General features: G+C 39.7%; 1 protein-coding gene across 1 annotated transcript in view; it reads right to left on the bottom strand.

Annotated features, from left to right (window-relative positions):
• Nucleotides 1-24,387, bottom strand: part of puf60a (poly-U binding splicing factor a) — an 86,249-nt gene that overhangs the window by 46,731 nt on the left and 15,131 nt on the right. The window contains exons 3-7 of the mRNA XM_020466649.2: nt 14,245-14,334; nt 9,857-9,907; nt 9,398-9,559; nt 2,242-2,334; nt 1,941-2,154 (exon numbers count right to left, since the gene is read on the bottom strand). Of these exons, the coding sequence (XP_020322238.1) occupies nt 1,941-2,154; nt 2,242-2,334; nt 9,398-9,559; nt 9,857-9,907; nt 14,245-14,334 (610 nt within the window). The remainder of the gene's footprint in view (nt 1-1,940; nt 2,155-2,241; nt 2,335-9,397; nt 9,560-9,856; nt 9,908-14,244; nt 14,335-24,387) is intronic.

The raw sequence follows: 24,387 nt of genomic DNA, 5'->3' as shown, positions 1-24,387 counted from the left end.
TACAGGCAATTACACACTGCAAAAAGAAAACCAGCAACATTACGTACACCGACGTCTGGTGTATTACGTACACCCCCAGGTGGTGTAGGTAGGAAACAACACCTCCACTTCACTGACCCTCAACGCTGGGTCCTCACAAGGGTGTTTGCTCAGCCCCCTCCTGTACTCTCTGTTCACCCATGACTACGTGGCCATGCACGCCTCCAACTCAATCATCAAGTTTTCAGACGACACAACAGTAGTGGGCTTGATTACCAACATCGATGAGACAGGGAGGTGGTGAGGGCCCTCGGAGTGTGGTGTCAGGAAAACAAGCTCTCACTCAACGTCAACAAAACAAAGGAGATGATTGTGGACATCAGGAAATAGCAAAGGTAGCACCCCCCTATCCACATCGACGGGACAGTAGTGGAGAAGGTGGAAAGTTTTAAGTTCCTTGGCGTACACATCACAGACAAACTGGAATGATCCACTCACACAGACAGAGTCGTGAAGAATGCGCAACAGCGCCTCTTCAACCTCAGGAGGCTGAAGAAATTTGGCCTGTCACCAAAAACCTTCACAAACTTTTACAGACGCTCAATTGAGAGCATCCTGACAGGCTCAATCACCGCCTGGTACGGCAACTGCCACCGCCCATCAACCGCAAAGATCTCCAGAGGGTGGTGCGGTCTGTACAACGCATCATCACCGGGTGCAAACTACCTACACTCCTAGACTCCAAAAGGCACCCGATGTCACAGGAATGCCAAAAAGATCATAAAGGACAACAACCACCCGAGCCACTGCCTGTTCACCCCGCTATCATCCAGAATGCGAGGTCAGTACAGGTGCATCAAAGCTGGGACCGAGAACCTGAAAAACAGCTTCTATCTCAAGGCCATACAGCCATCACTAACACAGAGAGGCTGCTGCCTACATAGACTCAAATCATTGGCCACTTTAAATAATGCCACTTTAATAATGTCTACATATCTTACATTACTCATCTCAAATGTATATAGTGTATTTTATAGCATCTTGCCTATGCTGCTCGGCCATCGCTCATCCATCTATTTATATGTATATATCCTTATACCATCCCAATACATTTGTGGGTATAATGTATTTGTTGTGGAATTGTTAGATTACTTGTTAGATATTATTGCACTGTCGGAACTAGAAGCTCAAGCATTTCGCTATTACGATCTGCTAACCATGTGTATGTGATTAATTTAATTTGAGAGGTCCTTGATGAAAACCTGCTCCAGGGTGCTCAGAACCTCAGACTGGGGCAAAGGTTAACCTTCCAACAGGACAACGACCATAAGCACACAGCCAGGACAACGCACGAGTGGCTTCGGGATAAGTCTCTCAATGTCCTTGGGTGGCCCTGCCAGAGCCCGGACTTGAATCCGATCAAACATCTCTGGAGAGACCTGAAAATAGCTGTGCAGTAATGCTCCCCATCCAACCTGACAGAACTTGAGAGGATCTGCAGAGAAGAATGGGTGAAACTCCCCAAATACAGGTGTGCCAAGCTTGTAGCGTCATACCCAAGAAGACTTGAGGATGTAATCGCTGCCAGTGATACTTCAAAGTACTGAGTAAAGAAAGGGTCTGAATACTTATGTAAATGTTTTATCAAATTATTATTATTATATATATATTTTTAAATACATTTACAAAAATGTTCTAAAAACCTGTTTTTGCTTTATCATTATGGGGAATTGTATGTAGACTGATGAGTGGAAAAAACGATTTAATCCACTTCAGAATAAAGCTGTAACGTAACAAAATGTGGAAAAGATCAGAGGACCTGAATTCTTTCCAAACGCACTGAAATAATACTAAACCAAAAAAATATATATCTTTGTTGATTTAACTGCATTATTTTATTTGTTTCAAGGGGGTTAGTTTGCAACCAATTTAACGTCGCAGTCTGGAGATGTTTTCCTCACCAATAAAGCCGTAGCTCTTGTGTTTCCCTGTAGTGGGGTCTCTCGCTAGAGTGCATGACTTGATCCGGCCGAACGCCTCAAACACACTCTTGATGTCCTCGTCCGAGAGGTCGGGGTGCACAGACGCCACGTAGATTCGGTTGAAGGCGCGTGCCTCTTCTGCCAGCTGGTCAATGATCGGCTGGGCCTGTCCGATGTTGCTCGGTCGTCCCACCTTAAAGTGTGATGCGTTAAAATAGTGTAGTCATGGCATTGAGCAAAAAAATCAAGTTACTCTTTAAAAATTGACAGCAGGGCTCACCTTAATGTTTCTCCCTCCCAGCATAACGGAGTTCATCTGCTCAAGGGATAGCTGGGCTGCCTCAGGTACCTCATACTCCACAAACGCAAAACCCTGAGGGACAGGGGAACAACAAAAAAGTCAGGCTTCAACCTGAAGCAGGGAGACTGGTCTATGCAAAGGGGATTTACCTGTTTGGGAAACAATGGCTATACGCTCTGAAGAAACTTCAGCTAGGACTAAAATTAAAATACATTTGTTAGGGTTTATTTATTTGAACCTTTTTGGGATAGGGGGCAGCATTTTACTTTTGGATGAATAGCGTGCCCAGAGTGAACTGCCTTCTAGCCTGTCCCAGATGCTAATATATGCATAGTAGTATTAGTATTGGATAGAAAACAAGTTTCTAAAACTGTTTGAATGATGTCTGTGAGTATAACAGCACTCATATGGCAGGCGAAAACCTGAGAAAAATCCAACCAGGAAGTGGGAAATATGAGGTTTGTAGTTTTTCAAAGCTTGGCCTACCGAATACACAGTGTCTATGGGGTCAAGTTGCACTTCCTAAGGCTTCCACTAGATGTCAACCGCCTTTAGAAACTTGTTTCAGGCTTCTGCTATGAAGGAGGGGGGAATGGGAGCTGAATGAGTCATGGGTCTGGCAGAGTGTCTCAGGCTCGTGACACGCGCTCTCCCGATAGAGTTAGGTCTCGTTCCAGTGCTTTACTTCAGACAATGAAATTCTCCGGTTGGAACCGTATTGATGATTTATGTTAAAAACATCCTAAAGATTGATTCCATACATCGTTTGACTTGTTTCTACGACCTGTAATGGAACTTTTCGAGTTTGTCTGGACGAAGAGCTCGCGCCTCATGAAGATGGATTACTGGGCTGAACACGCTAACAACAAGTGACTATTTGGACATTAATGATGGACTTTATGGAACAAATCAGTAATTTATTGTCGAACTGGGATTCCTAGGAGTGCCTTCTGATGAATATCATCAAAGGTAAGTGAATATTTATAGTGTTATTTCTAACTTCTGTTGACTCTAACATGGCAGATATTTCTCTGGCTGGATTGGGCTCTCAGCACCGTTCTCAGATTATGCTTTTTCCGTAAAGTTTTTTTGAAATCTGACACAGCGGTTGCATTAAGGAGAAGTCCATCTTTAATTCTGTGAATAACACTTGTATCTTTTATCAATGTTTATTTTGAGTATTTCTGCAAAATCACCAGATGTTTTGGAAGCAAAACATTACTGCACGTAACGCGCCAATGTAAACTGAGATTTTTGGATATAAATATGCACATTATCGAACAAAACGTACATGTATTGTGTAACATGATGTCCTATGAGTGTCATGTGATGAAGATCATCAAAGGTTAGTGATTCATTTTATCTATATTTCTGCTTTTTGTGACTCCTATCTTTGGCTGGAAAAATGGCTGTGTTTTTTTGACTTGGCTATGACCTAACATAATCATATGTTGTGCTTTCGCTGTAAAGCATTTTTTAAATTGGACACGATGGGTAGATTAACAAGAAGTTTCTTTCATTTGCTGTATTGGACTTCTTATTGTGTGAAAGTTACATATTTCAAAAAAATATTTTTGAATTTCGCACCCTGCCTTTTCAGCGGAATGTTGTCAAGGGGTTCCACTAGCGGAACGCCTGCCCTAGAAAGGTTTTAAGAGGTATGGTAGCTGCAACTACCATCAATACTCATGGTTAATAACTTACTCCTAATTACAAGAGATTGCTTACAATTATATTGCAGGGCAGGATAGTTGCAAAAATATTGATGACTGTAGCACACTGCACCAACAACTTAAAAGGGGAATTCCACCGCTTTTCAACCAAATTTTCATTATCTCCAGCACAATACCAGTGTCTACATACACCGAGTGTACAAAACATTATGAGCAACTCTTATTGAGAGAATGATCAGATGAAAGCTATGATGTCACTAAGCTTATTGATGTCACTTGTTAAATCCAATTCGATCCGTGTAGATGAAGGGGAGGAGACAGGTTAAAGGATTTTTAAGCCTTGAGACTTGGACTGTGTATGTGTGCCATTCAGAGGGTGAATGGGCAAGACAAAATATGGTAGTAGGCGCCAGGCGCACCAGTTTGTGTGTCAAGAACTGCAACGCTGCTAGGTTTTTCATGCTCAACAGTTCCCTGTGTGTAGCAGGAATGGTCCACCACTCAAAGGACATCCAGCCAACTTGACACAACTGTGGGAAGCATCGGTATCAACGTGGGCCAGCATCCCTGTGGAACGCTTGAAACCTTGTGGAGTCCATACCCCGATGAATTGAGGCTCTGCTGAGGGCAAAAGGGTATGCAACTCAATATTAGGAAGGTGGTCCTAATGTTTTGTACACTCAGAGTATTTGAAAAGAGCGTATTTCAAGTTTTGTCTAACAAATTTCTAAAGTTAAAAGGTTCTACCCAATGACATCATCAAAAGTTAAACCATTTTAAAAACAATGATTTTCAAACACTGAGATTCGCGGTGATGTGGGGAGCCAGAAAATATCCTCCGCCAAGGGTTTCCGTTAGACGGTAAGTTCAGATAAAAATAAAATAAAAAGACAATAAACATACATTTGCAAAATACCAGTAAAGTAATACTTGACACCCAACGTCATAACACATTACGACACAGTAATAACAGCTGACATAACTTGTTATAACCTGTTATAATATAATCATAACACTGTCATGATATATTTAGACCTGTTGTGACATATATTGCGTTATTTTATGGCTGTTATGACACCTAAATAAGTGTCAAAACCTACCACACGAGGCAAGGCATTACATTACACCATAGCCTACATGTCAACTGTATGTTTTAGTTATATAATTATTCTTTAAATTGACCATGTTAAATTATCATTGTAATTGCACACACCTACCCCAATATTCTGTTGCTGATGACTGGGCTGAATGCAGGAGCAGATTTCAGGAGCAGGACGAGACACCCTCTTTTTGATTGATATAAGGGCATGATGATGGTAATAATGCTTTTTGTTAGTGTCATAAAGTGTATTTTCTTATTCCAAGTAAAGTGACACAGTATGGTCATAATGAGTCACGATAGTGTCATAAAATGTTTTATCTACATGTTATTTAAAATATGATGGAGAAAAAAAACAACTAAAGAATGAATTTATGAGAAACTTTAAAACAAAAGGAAACTTCTTGGTAGGGAAAAACTCATTTGAATAAATGTGTATATCGAAACTCTTATGTAGGTGTCATAACCAGCCATAAAATAACGCAATATTTATCACAAGAAGTGTAAATATATGGGTCGTGACAGTGTTATGGCAATGTCAGGTTATGACAAGTTATGTCAACTGTTATGACATGGTTATGACACGGTGTCAGGTAGTGTTACTCAAAATAATGCTTTTTATTCATTGATGGAAATACCAGTCGATGTGCTCCAACTTCAAAGGCAAATACACTTCATAGGGTAATAAACCCCCAAGCTGCTTGGAAATTAGTGTGGTGTGTGTCTTTCACGCAAAACATACGGGACTTCAGCTAGAGTAAGTGTACCCAGACTCAAAATGGGCAAAAATCGTGTTCATTATCCTTGTTTCTAGTGTGCCTGTGAGAGGTGATTCTTTCTCCAAAACAGTAAATACGGCCGGAAGATCACATCCTTCTTGAGGACAAAGTAACGAGGCTGATGTGCATCAAGCTGCTCCAAGGAGTTCGAAAGTTTTGACTTCCCAACAAGAGCAGCTCACTTTGAGCAGGTCAAGGTTGGCCACAAACGCAAGTAAATTAGAGGCAAATTATTGTGTTAGTCAGGCCCAGTCCTAGCAGTTCTGCTGCTACCCTAGGCAAGATCAACATATGCATCATGTATAGTATAAAGATTTGAAATGGATTGATAGACTAGAGTAATGCTGTGTATCGTGAGCAATTGGTGCATATCAGTTGAGGTTATTCAGTAGCACTTGGAAACGAAACATCGTTGCCAACTATTCAGATTGGAGTTACAATGTTGTCATCACTAGGCAGCCAACTACCTATAGTAGGAAACAGTTGTATCAATAAGCCATGTATAATCACATGACACGAGTCTAACCCTCACCCTAACCCCGCGATAGTTCAAATTACAATAAACACTTACAGCCTAATTTCTATTCTGTTATGATGAACTGTGAACTGTTTTCACACAAGACTCTAGTTTGGTGCTGAAGATGATGAATGAGGTTGAAAAGTGGTGGAATTGCCCATTAATATGGTCAAATTAGAGCCGAACCAATATATGGATATTGGCCTGTTACCTATATATCAGCTAATAATATCAGTCAACATCCACTCCCTTATTCTACTGTATTTTCTAATCTGAGCTTCTGGTGAATCAGTTTTACAACCAAACAAAAAAAAACCAGACATTCATGTGTAGTTGTAGCATGAGGTGTAGTTATAGATCTGTGGTTATGCATCATGTAAAAAATACTGTTGTTTAGTCATTTTAAAGAATATACATAGTTCTACTCTTGTACTTCCAATATAAAGAATTTTCATTTTGTTCTGCCACAAGTGTCATCAGATGCTGCTGCTGCCGCTCTTGCATTCAACCCAACATTACAAAGTAGCGATTGGCTACACTGCTCAGTCTGATCCAACGTTACGAGCCAATTTCTGAAAACAATTCCTTTTTGGTAGCCTGGTCCTCCTGACTTCAGAGTCTGGGAGGCTATTTTGATGCTAGTCAGCACGATGAGTCGATAATGAAGTGCTTTTACTGGTTAGTTCTCCTCTGTGTCGTTCTCACTCAAAAACCCACATGTAGGGCCCTATTAAATCCACCATGCGGAGAACGTGGACAGAATCACGGTCCAGATGTTCAAATGGAATTAAACAATATTTTAAAATGTGTTGACGTTAGTAGAAGATCAATAAATTGTATTAAACTTAGTCGAAAAAGTATTGATTTGCATGATTTTCTCTCAAGACATGAACAAAAATGTATCAAGGATTAACATTTCCAACAATGTTCTGAAGAAGCAATGGCATGTTAATTCCCCTGTCTGTGTAGTGCTCACTTTTGTCTCTCACTTTGTGTAGCCAGTTAGCAATGATAATGACAAACATCTTGTGGGTAGAGAGGAAGGCCTTCAACAAAACCTTCTGAATTAAATGTTAACTGCAAAGTAGGCCTACCGGGCAGAATGATATCATGATTATTTGTATCAATCGGGTGGGCATTTTTTTGCAATCTATGCCATCACATGTGCAGTACAGAAACATCGTTAGCCAAACATTCCTCTTGTTAAATGCACAATTAAAGGGGAATTACAAATTATTACTTTTTGAGATTTATGCATTGTTATGGACTCATCCAGTTGTAAATTTGAGTCACAAAATAAAAAAGTTTAAGAAATCCCAAACCAGGAAAACTAAAACCGGGAAAACAAAGATTTTATAGGGCCCTGCACATGCAGTCACACACAGCGCCCAAACGGCAAACCCTTCAATTACAACGATTACAAAATCCAATCAAAACAAGGAAGGAAAGGGTGTCCAGACCATCGGGGCACAACTCCTCTCGCTGTGTCACGTGGTCTGTGCATCAGCCAGGCTACCGGTTTGGTGCAGCAGTCTACAAATAAAGTGCAGTGAAAAAGTATTTGCCCCCTTTTTGATTTTCTCTATTTTTAATACTGAATGTTATCAGATACTCAACCAAAACCTAATATTAGATAAAGGGAACCTGAGTTTACAAAAATATATATACATATTTAAAGTATACTAATTTGATTTATTTAATTAACAAAGTATGCAACACCCAATTCCCCTGTGTGAAAAAGTTATTGCCCCCTTACACTCAATAACTGGTGGTGCCACCTTTAACTGCAATGACTGCAACCTCAGACAGATGGCCTGACATTCTCCTGTAGAATTCTCTGATAAAGAGCAGAATTCATGGTTCCTTCTATTAAGGCAAGTCGCCCAGGTCCTGAGGCAGCAATGCATCACACTACCACCACCATGCTTGACCGTTGGTAGGAGGTTCTTAATGTGGAATGCAGTGTTTGGTTTTCACAAAAAATAATGGAGGCCATCTAAAAAAAGTCTACATGAAAATGGATAAAGCAACAAATTTGATGTTTTCTCAAAGTCCAGACCTAATCCCAATTAAGATGTTGTGGCAGGACATGAAATGAGCAGTTCATGCTTGAAAACACAAATGTCGCTGAGTTAAAGCAGTTCTGCATGGATGAGTGGGCCAAAAACTCACAGATACGTGAGACTGTTAAACAACTACCGTACATGAAGCGTGTGGTTGGAGTCATTGCAGCTAAAGATGGCACAACCAGTTATTGAGTGTAAGGGGGCAATTACTTTTTCAACACAGGGGCATTGGGTGTTGCATACCTTTGTTTATTAAATAAATTAAATAAGTAATAAATATGTAACTGTTGTGTTAATTTGTTCACTCAGGTTCCCTTTATTTAATATTATGTTTTGGTTGAAGATCTTATAGCATTCAGTAAATATGCAAAAGTAGAGAAAATTAGAAGGGGGGCAAATACTTTTTCACAGCACTATACATCAACAAGCTGCAAAAGTAGCTTTCAACAGGTTTAAACATTTAGAGACAAGCTTGCTTACCTAGTATTTCAGCAAGCTAGCTAGCAACAAGTTCAATCAGCTGATCAAGTCAGTGGCGAACGATATGCTTTCAGATCATTTTTGCAGGAGGTAGAGCCGCTTTGAATACATTTTCTAACAATTGCAAATCTTTGAATCACTGTCAAAATGTGTGTATAATAATTAAGCTAATTCTGCCTGTGTCAGAGATTCATGCGAGACCTCAGTAATTCCAGAAATTAGGAACTATGTTTTCATTTTCTGTGGCGGATGCTTAAAATATAACAATTTTTATTCCACGACCTACAAGACAGGTCGGTTGAGGGACGAGCGTTGCACAGGAGTGGCACCACCTGACGGAAGACAATGATATTGGTCGGGCTATAGTTTAAATTATACACAAATGCAATAATAATAAATATCCTTACAACATTGTGGGTAGATACAAAGAACATACAGTAAAGGAATCCCTCATTCAACAGCTGAGTTCAGCTGAGGAAAACAAGTCTGGGATGTTCTAATGTTCAGTTGTGAAATCTCACCTTGTGTTTCATTGTAACAGAGTCCCAGGACATGTCGATGCTCTTGATGGGGCCGAACGGGGCAAAGGCCTGCCGGACCGTGTCCTCTCCCAGCTCGTAGTAAATGGAGCCCACGTACACTCGGCACATGATGGCTAATGCTCGCTGTCTCTGAGCCGCTACCTACAATAGGAGGAAACTGCTTGAATATAGCACTGACTTGCTGTTCCACTGTATATTACAAACACAAACACTGACCAAAGACACACAAGAATTGGAGATCGGTGGAATTGCTTCCTTCAGTTATTGACATTCCATATTGCATGGACTTCACTCCATTGATTGTGTAATTGAATAAAAAAAATACAGAGAAAATCATGCAAAGATTCTCTATTTTGACACTTGGTTTAACAACAAGACATACATGTTATGATAAAATAACATGGAGTTTTTAACATAATAAATTATATAACAGCTTACCGATTGTAAAGGTGAGAGGGGATCGCCAAAGCCCATTGTCAGCGATGCCATCTAAGATAAAAAGTATACATTTAAGGATAAAGGCCCATCAATCAAAAATTATTCTAAAAAGCAGCATTGAAAGTAATTGAGTCATGTTTTATACTATACTGAACAAAAATAAACGCAACATGTACAGTGTTGGTCCCATGTTTCATGAGCTGAAATAAAAGATCCCAGAAATGCTCAATACGCACAAAAATATTATTTTAAAAAATGGCACAAATTTGTTTACATTTCTCCTTTGCCAAGAAAATCCATCCACCTGAGAGCTGTGGCATATCAAGAAGCTGATTAAATAGCATGATCATTACACAGGTATACCTTGTGGTGGGGACAATAAAAGGCCACCCTAAAATGTGCAGTTTTGTCACACAACACAATACCACAGATGTCTCCGGTTTTGAGGGAGCGTGCAATTGGCATGCTGACTGCAGGAATGTCCACCAGAGCTATTGCCAGAGAATTTAATGTTAACTTCTCTTGCTCCCCAGTGGGTGGGCATCAATACTCATTTCAGGAAAGTAGATGTATGTCGCACGTCACTACTTCCCAGGAGCAGCCATCGAACGTAAACATTTATTTCTTATCAAAGTGTGTTTTATGGCAGAAATTCCTTCTGGAACATGTGAACTTTCATATACCTTAATAACACAAGTGTACTCCATCCATATATATGAATACAATTTTTAAATTACGAGCATAGTTGGCTTAGCCACAGAATAAGTCAGGAACCTTCCCACTAGCCATGATTGGCTGAGATAATGGGTGGGCTGGTCATGCCAGGGGATGAGTTTGGATTGGTCTGCCATGTAACATGAACTGTTCAGTATGTGTTGACAGTCCTTTGTACCCTGACTTTCTGAAAGATATCACGTTAGCCATTGAGAACTACAAAAGTTGCTACTTTTCTCAACAACATTGATTCCCTGAATTTAGCAGCTGCTATCGAAATATCAGTAGGAAAAGTGATGCGCTTCACTCTGCACACGGTCAGTGTGAATAGGAGAGAATTCCTTGACACAACGCTGGCCAAAAACAAGATGTAGCCACAAACAAAACAGAGTTAAATATTTCCAGTCTGCTGCGAAGTGTTAATCCATGTATACGGACGGTTAAGGGTCTAGCTACATTTTCAGATATAAGTTTCTAATTTAGTCAGAAAGTAAGTATCTAATTTTGACAAAATAAGTATCCCCAGATATCTGTACCCCTTACCTCCGTACCAGGTTCTTTATTTCCAGTGAGGACATTGAAAGAAACAGAAGTCACTGTGGTCTGAAGCAAGTGCCTGGCACCATGAAGTTGCATTGCATCAAAACTGTCAAGGTAGTGGCAAACAAAAACCTCTGTTGCTTCTTGGATTCTTGTCTCCATGGGATTGGAGTCTGTGAGAATGGATGATATTTTGCGCGAGAATGGATGATATTTTGAAACTTCACAGTCTGCATTGCTTACATTATGCAAATCACGTGTTTTTTTGTTTCCATACCAGACCTTTGTAAGATGACAGAGACCAGATGTACCAGAGACTAGGTGTACCTGATGTACCAGCGGCCAGATGTAACAGAGACCCGATGTATCACTGGCCAGACATACCAGCGGCCACACGTACCAAAGACCAGATGACAGTGACCAGAGTATTGAGTGTGGTGGTGGTGAAGAGATCTAATAATGTCATCAAGCCAGAGAAAATGCTGTAAGTGAAAATATGGTATACAATCTAACACACACACACGTCACATTTTGACTGACATGTAGATGTTGTTGCTAGGTGGACTTTTATTCCTGTAACTACACATGTGAAGCAGCCAGCCACCAATTGTGTAAGTTCTCCAACTTAAAAAGATGAGGCCTGTAATTTTCACCAGAGAAAAAACGAGAAAAAAAAATCCAGAAAATCACATTGTAGGATTTTTAATGAATTTTCTCAGACGATCCCGCAGGTGAAGAAGCCAGATGTGGAGGTCCTGGGCTGGAGTGGATTACACATTGTCTGCGGATGTGAGGCAGGTTGAATGTACTGCCAAATGCTCTAAAATGACATTGGAGGTGGCTCATGGTAGAGAAATTAACATTCAATTCCCTGTCAACAGCTCGGTTGGACATTCCTGCAGTTAGCATGCCAATTGCACGTACCCTCAAAACTGTGTGGCATTCTGTTGTGTGACAAAACTGCACATTTTAGAGTGGAGCACCTGTGTAATGATCATGCTGTTTTAGCAGCTTCTTGATATGCCTTTCAGGTGGATGGATTATCTTGGCAATGGAGAAATGCTCACTAACAGGGATGTAAACCACTTTGTGCACAACATTTGAGAGAATACTTTTGTGCGTATGGAACATTTCTGGGATCTTTTATTTCCGCTCATGAAAAATGGGACCAACACATATTTTTGTTCGGTATAGTTCATATAGTTTTGAAACCGAAATGTACTTTGAGGGTAGTATTCAATATTGTGTAGTTTTGAAAATGCCACCAGAGGGTATCAGAGTTTAACAGGTTAATACACTTCTAGAGAGCTGAAGCAAGAACAGACACTTTCTTTGGGAAATGTACCGTTACTAGTTTAGTGATATTTACCTTACCTTAGGCCAGTAATACAGCATCTACCATGAGCCCATGTTTACTTTTCAGGCTGACTAGCATCTACAGAGTTGCAATGTTCCATAAATTGAATGACCAAATCATGAGAACATTATGTTTGCTATAACCTTGCAAATATTCGGTATAAATGCATGCTCTTCAACCGATCTGCACCTACCCGCCTGTCCAACATCACTACTCTGGACGGCTCTGACTTAGAATACGTGGACAACTACAAATACTTAGGTGTCTGGTTAGACTGTAAACTCTCCTTCCAGACCCATATCAAACATCTCCAATCCAAAGTTAAATCTAGAATTGGCTTCCTATTTCGCAACAAAGCATCCTTCACTCATGCTGCCAAACATACCCTTGTAAAACTGACCATCCTACCAATCCTCGACTTTGGCGATGTCATTTACAAAATAGCCTCCAATACCCTACTCAACAAATTGGATGCAGTCTATCACAGTGCAATCCGTTTTATCACCAAAGCACCATATACTACCCACCATTGCGACCTGTACGCTCTCGTTGGCTGGCCCTCGCTTCATACTCGTCGCCAAACCCACTGGCTCCATGTCATCTACAAGACCCTGCTAGGTAAAGTCCCCCCTTATCTCAGCTCGCTGGTCACCATAGCATCTCCCACCTGTAGCACACGCTCCAGCAGGTATATCTCTCTAGTCACCCCCAAAACCAATTCTTTCTTTGGCCGCCTCTCCTTCCAGTTCTCTGCTGCCAATGACTGGAACGAACTACAAAAATCTCTGAAACTGGAAACACTTATCTCCCTCACTAGCTTTAAGCACCAACTGTCAGAGCAGCTCACAGATTACTGCATCTGTACATAGCCCACCTATAATTTAGCCCAAACAACTACCTCTTTCCCAACTGTATTTAATTTTAATTTATTTATTTTGCTCCTTTGCACCCCATTATTTTTTATTTCTACTTTGCACATTCTTCCATTGCAAAACTACCATTCCAGTATTTTACTTGCTATATTGTATTTACTTTGCCATCATGGCCTTTTTTGCCTTTACCTCCCTTCTCACCTCATTTGCTCACATTGTATATAGACTTGTTTATACTGCATTATTGACTGTATGTTTGTTTTTACTCCATCTTGAACACTATTTAAAAACAGAAACATGAGAAATTCATACTGCAAGCAGCCTTCCAACATACTGTGTCGTTTTATCTGTCGAACTGCTTTGCTTTATCTTGGCCAGGTCGCAATTGTAAATGAGAACTTGTTCTCAACTTGCCTACCTGGTTAAATAAAGGTAAAATAAAAAAAAATAAAAAATATATTTTTTCGTTTAATGTCTACAATTCCATTTTATCTCCTAGCTGGCTATTAGATACCCATAGAATCCCAGTCATTGCGCTAACGCTCGTTAGTACTACCGCACACTTCTTCCACACTGGACACACATACATACAATTGGTATCCACAAGTTCATCTGACTTCATGGAAGTAGATAAAGGGCCTCATTGCCAACATATGGAATTGTTATAAGAAGGATAATTAAACTTTTGATTTTGAATTTGAATTCCGCAGAGGTGCGGACATCTAGGTTGTTTGTTTTTTCAACAGTAAATAAACTTTGTATGGCTGTATTTGTTTTCCATGAAGTGGGTAGTACGTTGTGTAGAACATTTAAATATGTTAAATGTTCCAACAAAATGTGAAGACTGCAGGGGTTCTGACACCCCACAAATGAGGCCGGTGCAGTGGTGCCAAGGTTCTCCTTACCTGTAAGTTGGTGAGCTGCTGTTGTTGATGAGCCAGGGTCTGTTTGACCAGCACACTTTTAATGCTTTGCTCCATGGCATACTTCTTCGCCTGCAGGCAAATGAAGGGAAAGAAAAGAGGTTGACATTTTCAACATCACACTAGTGACATGATACCAGAAATGTGACCTTTGATACCAATACCAGCCTGCACACTTAGTATCAGAATACTTCATAGTCTATACCGCAACGAGAAAATGCCTCAGTTAAACTGTACTGTTACTGTATAAAACAAATATAGCCAACTCTCCATCTGGAGAGCTACTGGGGTGCAAGGCTATTTTCCCAGCCATGCTCAACACACTCAGCTCATCAGGGTCCTGTTGAGTATCTTATCAATAGAATATGGTGTGTTAGTGCAGGGCAAATATTGTCAAAATTATATTTAGCAATCGAATCACATTCAAATATCAATTTGTTTGCCACAATGGTCTAAGAAAAAAAAAACATGTTTATCTCTCATTGGGTGTTGTCATAACTCTCCTGTGACGATCTGAAGGATCAGGTTACAGCGTGTTCTCTCTCGAAGAGGGGGAGAGCGGGAAGTCGGCTGTTTTATGGCGGTCGTAAAATATGCTGCCTCTATGCTCTGTGGTGTTTGAGATTGGAATGTAAAACTGTGGAACACAGAGAGACACTTGGACAATTAAACATTTGAATAATTAAACAATATTTCTATTTTTGAGAATGTGGGAATTGTCCGTGGGTATTTTAAGAACAATCCTGTCAAAGTTGTTTCATTTGGTGACCTCATTACTGTATCTCTGTGTACACTTTTCAATTATCAGATTTACATCTAGATGTTGGATAAAATGAATGAGTAAATATGAAACTATTTGTGAAAAGATGTGATGTATTCCTTCTAAATGAGAATTGTTATTTTTATAAAGGTTTTAACCAAGTCAGTGGCCATAGACTTGGTCGGCATCATGGAATGCCCCCTTCTTCCAGACTATAAAACCCACTTCCTACAAAATGTACATTACGTTAGAGAACGCCGGGATGGAGTCCCCACGTTGGAATGGCTCCAATTCTATAGGCCATTAGACCAGACAGCGTGCAGGTGAGGCTACACGGCTGACAAATGGTTTAAAACTACAAGACCAGAAAAGCACGGAGAGGTAGCTACATGTGAATGGTTAAGAACTAGAACTCCATAGGCCGAGGAGATCATACAGCTATAAGGCTAGAAATGGTTAAACTATAAAACATTGCTACAGAAGGAGCCAATCTTAGACAAGGCCTTTTCAGTCTGCAGCTGAAAATGTACCTAACCTAGGAAGAAGAATACCAACATTTGGAAAAAAACTTTTCTTGTCGACTCTCTCCAGCAGATGGACCGGCGACCACAGAGAGGCAGCAAGACATACACTCGTAAATACGTAAATTGCTACACTCGTAAATACGTAAATTTGTTTTCGTATTTGAATTTCTATGAGTGTAGTTATCAGCTATGAGTTTCCCACTCTTGAGCGGTCCCCACCCCCTTTCCTTTGTTTACCTAGACGTCATATCGGTTTCATCGACTCTGGACTTTTTTTTGTATTAATGTAGTAACCCATGTATGAACTAATTGTGTGTGTTCATGCAATTCAGTGATTTATTTATTTACTAATTAACTTAATCATTGAGCCAATTTGTATATCGCTGATTCATGACTTAGGCTAGGGTTTGTGCAGATATTCAAGGGTTTGCAACATTCAGTAATGAGACTGAAGAGGTAATAATAATAATACAAGACTGTACTCGATAGGATATGAAAATATCTGAAGCGTTATAGTCGGGATTTGAAAAACTATAAACATTCCCGTGGTGCCCCGACTTCCAAGTTAATTCAAGTTCCATGATTAGTTTTAAATCGTGGAATTAAATTACTTAGAGAATTGATTTGATAAGATAGTCAACGACACAACATAATGATGCTCCCATATTTTGATTCAGCCTATATAAAATTGGAAAGCAGATTGCATTACGCACCCATATTATATTATACAATTTGGGAGTGGTAGACAGGATTTGTTGACGTGTGTTGCCATTTGAACAATACAAGGAGGTTCCCTCTGTCTTGTTTCTCTGACATAGTCGGTGTAGGGTTAAGATTACATTTATAGTGCTAATTATAGAAATCTTGGGACAAAGTGCTATTTCTGTCTCTCGTGTTCAGAAGCGGGTAGACTCGGTCATTATTAATGTCAAGAGCGAGGACATAGGGCCAGCCGATTGAAATTTGAGGTCATATTACCCTGACCAATCGATAATTCTCTGTCACCCACGTTTTCAGCAGCGTGAGGAGACCACGGTGTATTTCGTTGTTTTCTGCGCATTCCGGTTAAAACATCGCAAAAATAGCGCCGTAAAGGGTTTGAATGGAAGGCGTTATTAGTAAAATCATTCCCTTGTTTAACTTGTTATGGCTGGGGGCAATATTGAGTAGCTTGGATGAATAAGGTGCCCAGAGTGAACTGTCTGCTACTCAGGCCCAGTTGCTAATATATTGCATATTATTAGTAGATTTGGATAGAAAACACTCTGAAGTTAAAACTAAAGTCTAAAACTGTTTGAATGATGTCTGAGTATAACAGGACTCATATGGCAGGCAAAAACCTGATAAATTCAACCAGGAAGTGGGAAATCTGATGTTTGTAGTTTTTCAACTCTTGGCCTATCAAATAGACAGTGTCTATGGGGTCATATTGCATTTCCTAAGGCTTCCACTAGATGTCAACAGTCTTTAGAACTTTGTTTGATCCTTCTACTGTGAAGTGGGGGCAAATGAGAGGGGAATGAGTCAGAGGTCTGCCAGAGAGGCATGAGCTGGCCACGCGCGCGTTCACATGATAGTTAGCTTGCGTTCCATTGCAATTCTACAGACAAAGGAATTCTTCAGTTGGAACATTATTGAAGATTTATGTTAAAAACATCCTAAAGATTGATTCTATACATCGTTTGACATGTTTCTACAGACTGTAACGGAACTTTTTGACTTTGTCTGCTCCTAGTGATCGCGCGTCATGAATTTGGATTACTGAACTGAATGCGCTAACAAAAGGAGGTATTTGGACATAAATGATGGACATTATCGGAAAAAAAAAACATATTGTGGAACTGGGATTCCTGGGAGTGCATTCTGATGAAGATCATCAAAGGTAAGTTAATATTTATAATGCTATTTCTGACTTCTGTTGACTACACAACATGGCGCTGTACTCTCTGAGCGCTGTACTCAGCCAATGTATACTGAGATTTTTTGATATAAATATGAACTTTATCGAACAAAACATACATGTATTGTGTAACATGAAGTCCTATGAGTGTCATCTGATGAAGATCAAAGGTTAGTGATTAATTTCTCTTTTTCTGCTTTTTCACCCATGGAATTAGCTGTTAGGGGTTCAAAGATTAGGGGGTGGGATGACCTGAAATATTCTGCTTTTACAAACTGTTATGCTGTTTTCAAATGAAACACAATACCTTGCTCTTGTTAAAGCTTTTAGAATGTATTTTAATTGATTATTATTCATTTTATATCATTGATTGTTGTGACAAGTAGTTTCTTTACGCGTACAGTGTGTTTATATCAAGTGGTTACTTATGATATCCAGCCAATCTCAACGGATTGGATATCGTTATCTCATTTCAGTTAACTAAGAGGTAAAATTGTCAGACTTACCTTTTTCAAATGGATATTTAAAATTATATCCAAAATGATTGGTTTCTACAAATGAGACAATTTAAACTTTTCCACATTACCCTTGATACAGCAACACTTTCAGGTTAATTAAAGTTTAAGGTTTGATTTATCAATAACATTGATTAATCAGTAAAATGTGTTTTTGCTAAGCTTGGAAGTCCCACCCTCGCGGGAATCCCATGTGGCTTCGGTCTTAGGGATATGTGAACCAGGTGGTGAATGGGGTACATTCATAACATTTAAAACTACTGGTTACACTTATGATAACCCAGACAATCTCAATTGATTGGATATCATGGTCTCATTCAATTTAATAAATTAAATTGTTGAACATACCTTTTCAGGTTCTTCCAATTAAATGAGAAATGTTTTACTTTCCCATATTAACCCAGACCAGGTATACCCAAACTGGGGTACACGCAATGCCGCCAGGGGTACGCCAAATAATGTGATTCACATTTAACCCCAAAAAAATCTCTACACCTTTTCAAAGTCCATTTATATTTTCCAATGGAGCTATACATTTGAGTGAGTTTTTTGTCGCCTGAGTAGCCTCATTTCACTGCCAAAAAGAAAAACCATCTAGTGTTCAGCGAAATAACAACTAATTAACATCCAATCACATTAACCGTTACTCTTTCGCAGGAATTCTACTACCGGTCCGAATGTAGCTGCTGCTCATGTTGGTATCTGTACTGATGGAGCAAAAGCCATGACAGGGAGACATAGTGGAGTGGTAATGCGCATGCAAGCATTTGCTCCCGACGCCACTTGGGTACACTGCAGCATCCACCGAGAGGCTCTTGCTGCCAAGGGACAGCTTGAAAGACGTTTTGAACACAAACCAAGTTAACCATTTTCACTGTAAAGCAAGGCCCCTGATCTCTCATGTATTTTCTGCATTATGCAATGATATGGGCAGGGACCACGCTTTTACAACATATAGATGTGCGCTGGATATCAAGGGGCAAAGTATTGACATGTTTTTTTAAATTGAGAGATGAGCTTAAAGTTTTATTTACAGAACATAATTTTCAGAATTCATTTCTCACATGACTGGCGTATCTGGGTGATGTTTTTTCTCGCCGGAATGATCTGAATCTAGGACTACAGGGAATCTCCGCAGCTATATTCAATGTGCTATGATTAAGAAGTTGGAGCTCTTCTCTGTCTGCATTAACAAGGTCTTTCCATCATTGTATGATTTTTTGTGTGTAAATTAACTCAAGCTTACGGACAATGTCATGTGATATAGTGAAGCACCTGAGTGAGCTGGGTGCAAAATTACACAGGTATTTTCCCGAAACGGATGACACAAACAACTGGATTTGTTACCTCTTTCATGCCCTGCCTAATGTCCACTTGCCAATATTTGAACAAGAGAGCCTCATCGAAATTGCGACAAGAGGTTCTGTGAAAATTGTATTTAATCAGAAGCCACTACCAGATTTCTGGATCGGGCTGCGCTCAGAGTATCCTGCCTCGGCAAATCGCACTGTTAAGACACTGATGCCCTTTGCAACCACATACCTATGTGAGAGTGGATTCTTAGTTCTCACGCTAGTGAGGGCCAAATACAGGCCCAGACTGTGTGGAAAATGATTTAAGACCGAGACTCTCTCCAATGCAACCCAACATTGCAGAGTTATTTTCATCCTTTCAAGCGCACCTTCTCATTAACCTGTGGTGAGTTATTCACAATTTTTTATGAACATAAGGTTTTATATGTAAGATGGCTAAATAAAGAACCAAATTATTGATTATTATTTGTGCCCTGGTCCTATAAGAGCTCTGTCACTTCCCACGAGCCGGGTTGTGACAAAAACTCACACTCATTCTTATGTTTAATAAATGTATCATAGTGTGTGTGGCAGGCTTACAATGATGGCAAAAACAACATTTGAGAGTGCTCTGACCCTGGTGCTAGAGGGGGTATGCAGCTGGAGGTTGAATGTTTGAAGGGGTACGGGACTATAATAGTTTGGGAATCACTGGACTAGAGTAATGATTTGTATCATGAGCAATTGGTGCATAACAGTTGAGGTTATTCAGTAGCACTTGGAAACGAAACATCATTGCCAACTATTCAGATTGGAGAGTTACAATGTTGTCATCACTAGGCAGCCAACTACCTATAGTAGGAAACAGTTGTATCAATAAGCCACGTATAAATCACACGACTCGAGTCACAACCCCACAATAGTTCAAATTAAAAAACATAACATTTATTAACATCATTCAGTAGAACTGTAAAAATACATAATTTGAGCGTTGGAAACAAGTGTTTTCATAAATGCATGAAGCGGGCCTCGTTTCACAGAAGCATGGTAAAATAAGCTCTCTCTCAATGAACCAGCCGTAACTAATTTTGTTTATTTACATATCGAATTTGATTGTCCAACATCAATTTTATAGTTTGTTCATTTTGTGGCCACCTAGAGTGTCCTCTTTCCACTGCTGTGGTGCTAAATCACAATGGGAATGGGTAGTGGGACCGGCCGGCCCGGTTATGGCTAGAAGGGATCCAGCCAGAGAGGAAAAGGAAGAGAGACCCAATTCGGCAAAAAAATCTGTCTCCCTCCAGCAGGTGGAGTTTTTGCTTTGTTTAGACAGCCAAACAAGGAGTTTTTGCATCGAGGTCTATGAACGTCGAATTTGGTCAACAACAAAAAAATGTCTGGCTAATTTGATCTAATAAAAGTTTCATAATGCTTAAGTTGTTACTGATATAAGTAGGACATGTGACCTCTCGGCAACTTTGGAAAAATTACTTTATATTGGAGTTGTCTCGAGATGGCTATTGATAGGACTGGATTTCTGAACTTTAAATGTTATTAATCATTAGAGACCTGAGGGGTGCCGTAGTCTAGGGTCTACACCAGAGGTTAATGGTTATCTGTAGGAAGAAGGTATATGGTGGGTGCAACTAAGCTTGAAATGTACTGAGTGTAGGGTAAGCGATTACATGTGGCAGGCATTGATGAGGGGAGAGCCATGGATTCGTGAAGAAGGGGGTTGAGGACAGGTCAGGTCACGTTAAGGGAGAAGAAAAATGTATTCCCGTATCACTTTGTTTCCTACCTAGCAATAAAGATGTAATGTAAACAGACTCCACCCAAAGTGGGTCAGATACAGTATAAAACAACTATTCTAACCATGTCTTTGTCTAATGCAACTGTATTGACCCTCAGGGAAGAAAAAACTTGGTTTGAGCTTTCATAGTGTCCATTGAGTTTTTACTCTGGGAATTAGAACCTAACACTACACATATTCATTGCATGACGCTAGCAGAATAGATTCTCTCTCCATTGAATACAGGCAGTTGAAGTCAACAACCCTTATCAAATATTCAAAAAACAATTACAATAATGAGGTGTATCCACCATTCCAAAGAAAGGAAGGCGGGAGCTAGACAGCCCTCTGTGCCACTTTGTGGACAATGACTCCCATTGTTAGGGCGCAGAGACATGTATATTGTCAGTGTGTACATAATCTTTAATCCATATTTTGTCAAACTAACATCAAAAGATACATTTTGCATTTATTTGAGCAATTTTGCTAACCCTAACCCTTTTCCTAACCTTAACCTAATTATCCTAACCTACTAGGAAAAGTCAAATTTGAAAAAAGCTGGGTCCCTTCTAACATGACCGGCCAGACAGCCATGTAGACAGAAATGTTATGTTAGTTATTGGCCTAATTAAAATGTTAATGCCTAGGCTAAATTACATTAGAGGGACCTAGGTTGTATTTGAAAACAGCCATGTTTTGTTATTTATTAACACATTTCATACAAATAGTCTACAGGACAGGTCTTCCGCAAATTACATTATACAAATATTATATTTTGAAGTTGTTTACCGTGCAGGTGACTTATTCTAGGCTAAAAGTTCATTTCTTTTTTAAAATTATACTCTTAAGATTTATAGCAGGGATGAAGACAGGCAATGTTTTCCTTTTCAATAAAAACTGTCATGCTGGTATAATTTATTAGAACTTTACAGGCTAATTTCTATTCTGATAAGATAAATGACAATAATCTAAATGTGATTTTGAGAACAGTGGGTGGACGCCCTAATGCGGTACCTACTAGAGGTCGACCAATTAATCGGAATGGCCGATTAATTAGGTCCGATTTCAAGTTTTCATAATAATCGGAAATCGGTATTTCTGGACGGCGATTTTGCCGATTTGTATTTTTTTCCAACTTTATTTAACCTCTTGAAGCTAGGGGACACAATTTTTATGTTTGGAAAAATAACGTTCCCAAAGTAAACGCCTATTTCTCAGGACCAGATCCTATAATATGCATACAATTGACAGATTAGGATAGAAAACACTAAAGTTTCCAAAACTGTCAAAACATTGTCTGTGAGTAAAACAGAACTGATATTGCAGGCGAAACCCTGAGGAAAATCCAATCAGGAAGTGCCTCTTATTTTGAAACCCTTCTGTTCCTTTGCATGCCTATCCTCCATTTAAAGGGATATCAACCAGATTCAATTTTCTCTGGCTTCCCTAAGGTGTCAGTCTTTAGACATAGTTTCAGGCTTTTATTTTGAAAAATGAGCATGAAAGATCACATTGCGTAAGTGGATAGGTGAGTTTTTGCACTACAGCGTGAAGCCGCCATTGTTCCTCCCGCTGTTATTGAAAAACCTACACACTCGGTTGATATATTATCGAATATATATTTTAAAAACTACTTGAGGAATGATTATAAAAAACGTTTGACATGTTTCTGTGGACATTATGGAGACTATTTGGAATTTCCGTCTGCGTTGTCGTGACCGCTCTTTCCTGTGGATTTCTGAACATAACGCGACAAACAAACGGAGGTATTTTGGGTATAAAAATAATCTTTATGGAACAAAAGGAACATTTGTTGTTTAACTGGGAGTCTCGTGAGTGAAAACATCCGAAGATCAAAGGTAAATGGTTCATTTGATTGCTTTTCTGATTTTCGTGACCAAGCTTCCTGATGCTAAGTGTACATAATGCTATGCTAGGCTATCGATAAACTTACACAAACGCTTGGCTTGCTTTCGCAGTAAAGCATAATTTCAAAATCTGAGACGACAGGTGGATTAACAAAAGGCTAAGCTGTGTTTTGCAATATTGCACTTGTGATTTCATGAATATGAATATTTTTTTGTAATATTATTATTTGACTGCTATGCTATTCAGCGGTTGCTGATGAAAATGATCCCGCGACAGGGATGGGTAGCGTCAAGAAGTTATTAACGAGGCAAGTCAGTTAAGAACACATTCTTATTTTCAATGACGGCCTAGGAACGGTGGGTTAACTGCCTTGTTCAGGGGCAGAACGACAGATTTTTACCTTGTCAGCTCAGGGATTCAATCTTGCAACCTTACGGTTAACTAGTCTAACGCTCTAACCACCTGCCTCACGAGGAGCCTGCCTGTTACACGACTGCAGCAAGAAGCCAAGGTAAGTTGCTAGCTAGCATTAAACTTATCTTATAAAAAACAATCAATCATAATCACTAGTTATAACTACACATGGTTGATGATATTACTAGTTTATCTAGCATGTCCTGCATTGCATATAATCGATGCGGTGCGCTTTGGCGAAAAAGGGCTGTCGTTGCTCCAACGTGTACCTAACCATAAACATCAATGCCTTTCTTAAAATCAATACACAGAAGTATATATTTTTAAACCTGCATATTTTGCTAAAAGAAAGGTTAGCAGGCAATATTAACCAGGTTTAATTGCGTCACTTTTCTTGCGTTCATTGCACACAGAGTCAGAGTATATGCAACAGTTTGGGCCGTCTGGCTCATTGCGAACTAATTTGCCAAAATTTTACGTAATTATGACATAACATTGAAGGTTGTACAATGTAACAGGAATATTTAGACTAATGGATGCCACCCATTAGATAAAATACAGAAAGGTTCCGTATTTCACTGAAAGAATAAACATTTTTTTTTCGAAATGATAGGTCATTAATATGGTCGAATCCGGAAACTAAGGCTTGTATTTCTGTGTGTTATTATGTTATAATTAAGTCTATGATTTGATATTTGATAGAGCAGTCTGACTGAGCGATGGTAGGCACCAGCGGGCTCGTAAGCATTCATTCAAACATCACTTGCGTGCGTTTTGAAAGCAGCTCTTCCCTGTGCTTCAAGCATTGAGCTGTTAATGACTTCAAGCCTATCAAATCCCGAGATTAGGCTGGTGTAACTGATGAGAAATGGCTAGCTAGTTAGTGGGGTGCGCGCTAATAGCGTTTCAAACGTCACTCGCTCTGAGACTTGGAGTAGTTGTTCCCCTTGCTCTGCATGAGTAACGCTGCTTCGGGGATGGCTGTTGTCGATGTGTTCCTGGTTCGAGCCCAGGTAGCGGCGAGGAGAGGGATGGAAGCTATACTGTTACACTGGCAAT

The sequence above is a fragment of the Oncorhynchus kisutch genome, linkage group LG30 (assembly GCF_002021735.2).
Source record: "Oncorhynchus kisutch isolate 150728-3 linkage group LG30, Okis_V2, whole genome shotgun sequence".
Lineage (NCBI taxonomy): Eukaryota > Metazoa > Chordata > Actinopteri > Salmoniformes > Salmonidae > Oncorhynchus > Oncorhynchus kisutch.
The sequence above is the reverse complement of the archived record's forward strand: the minus strand, read 5'-3'. Positions and strand labels throughout refer to the sequence as shown.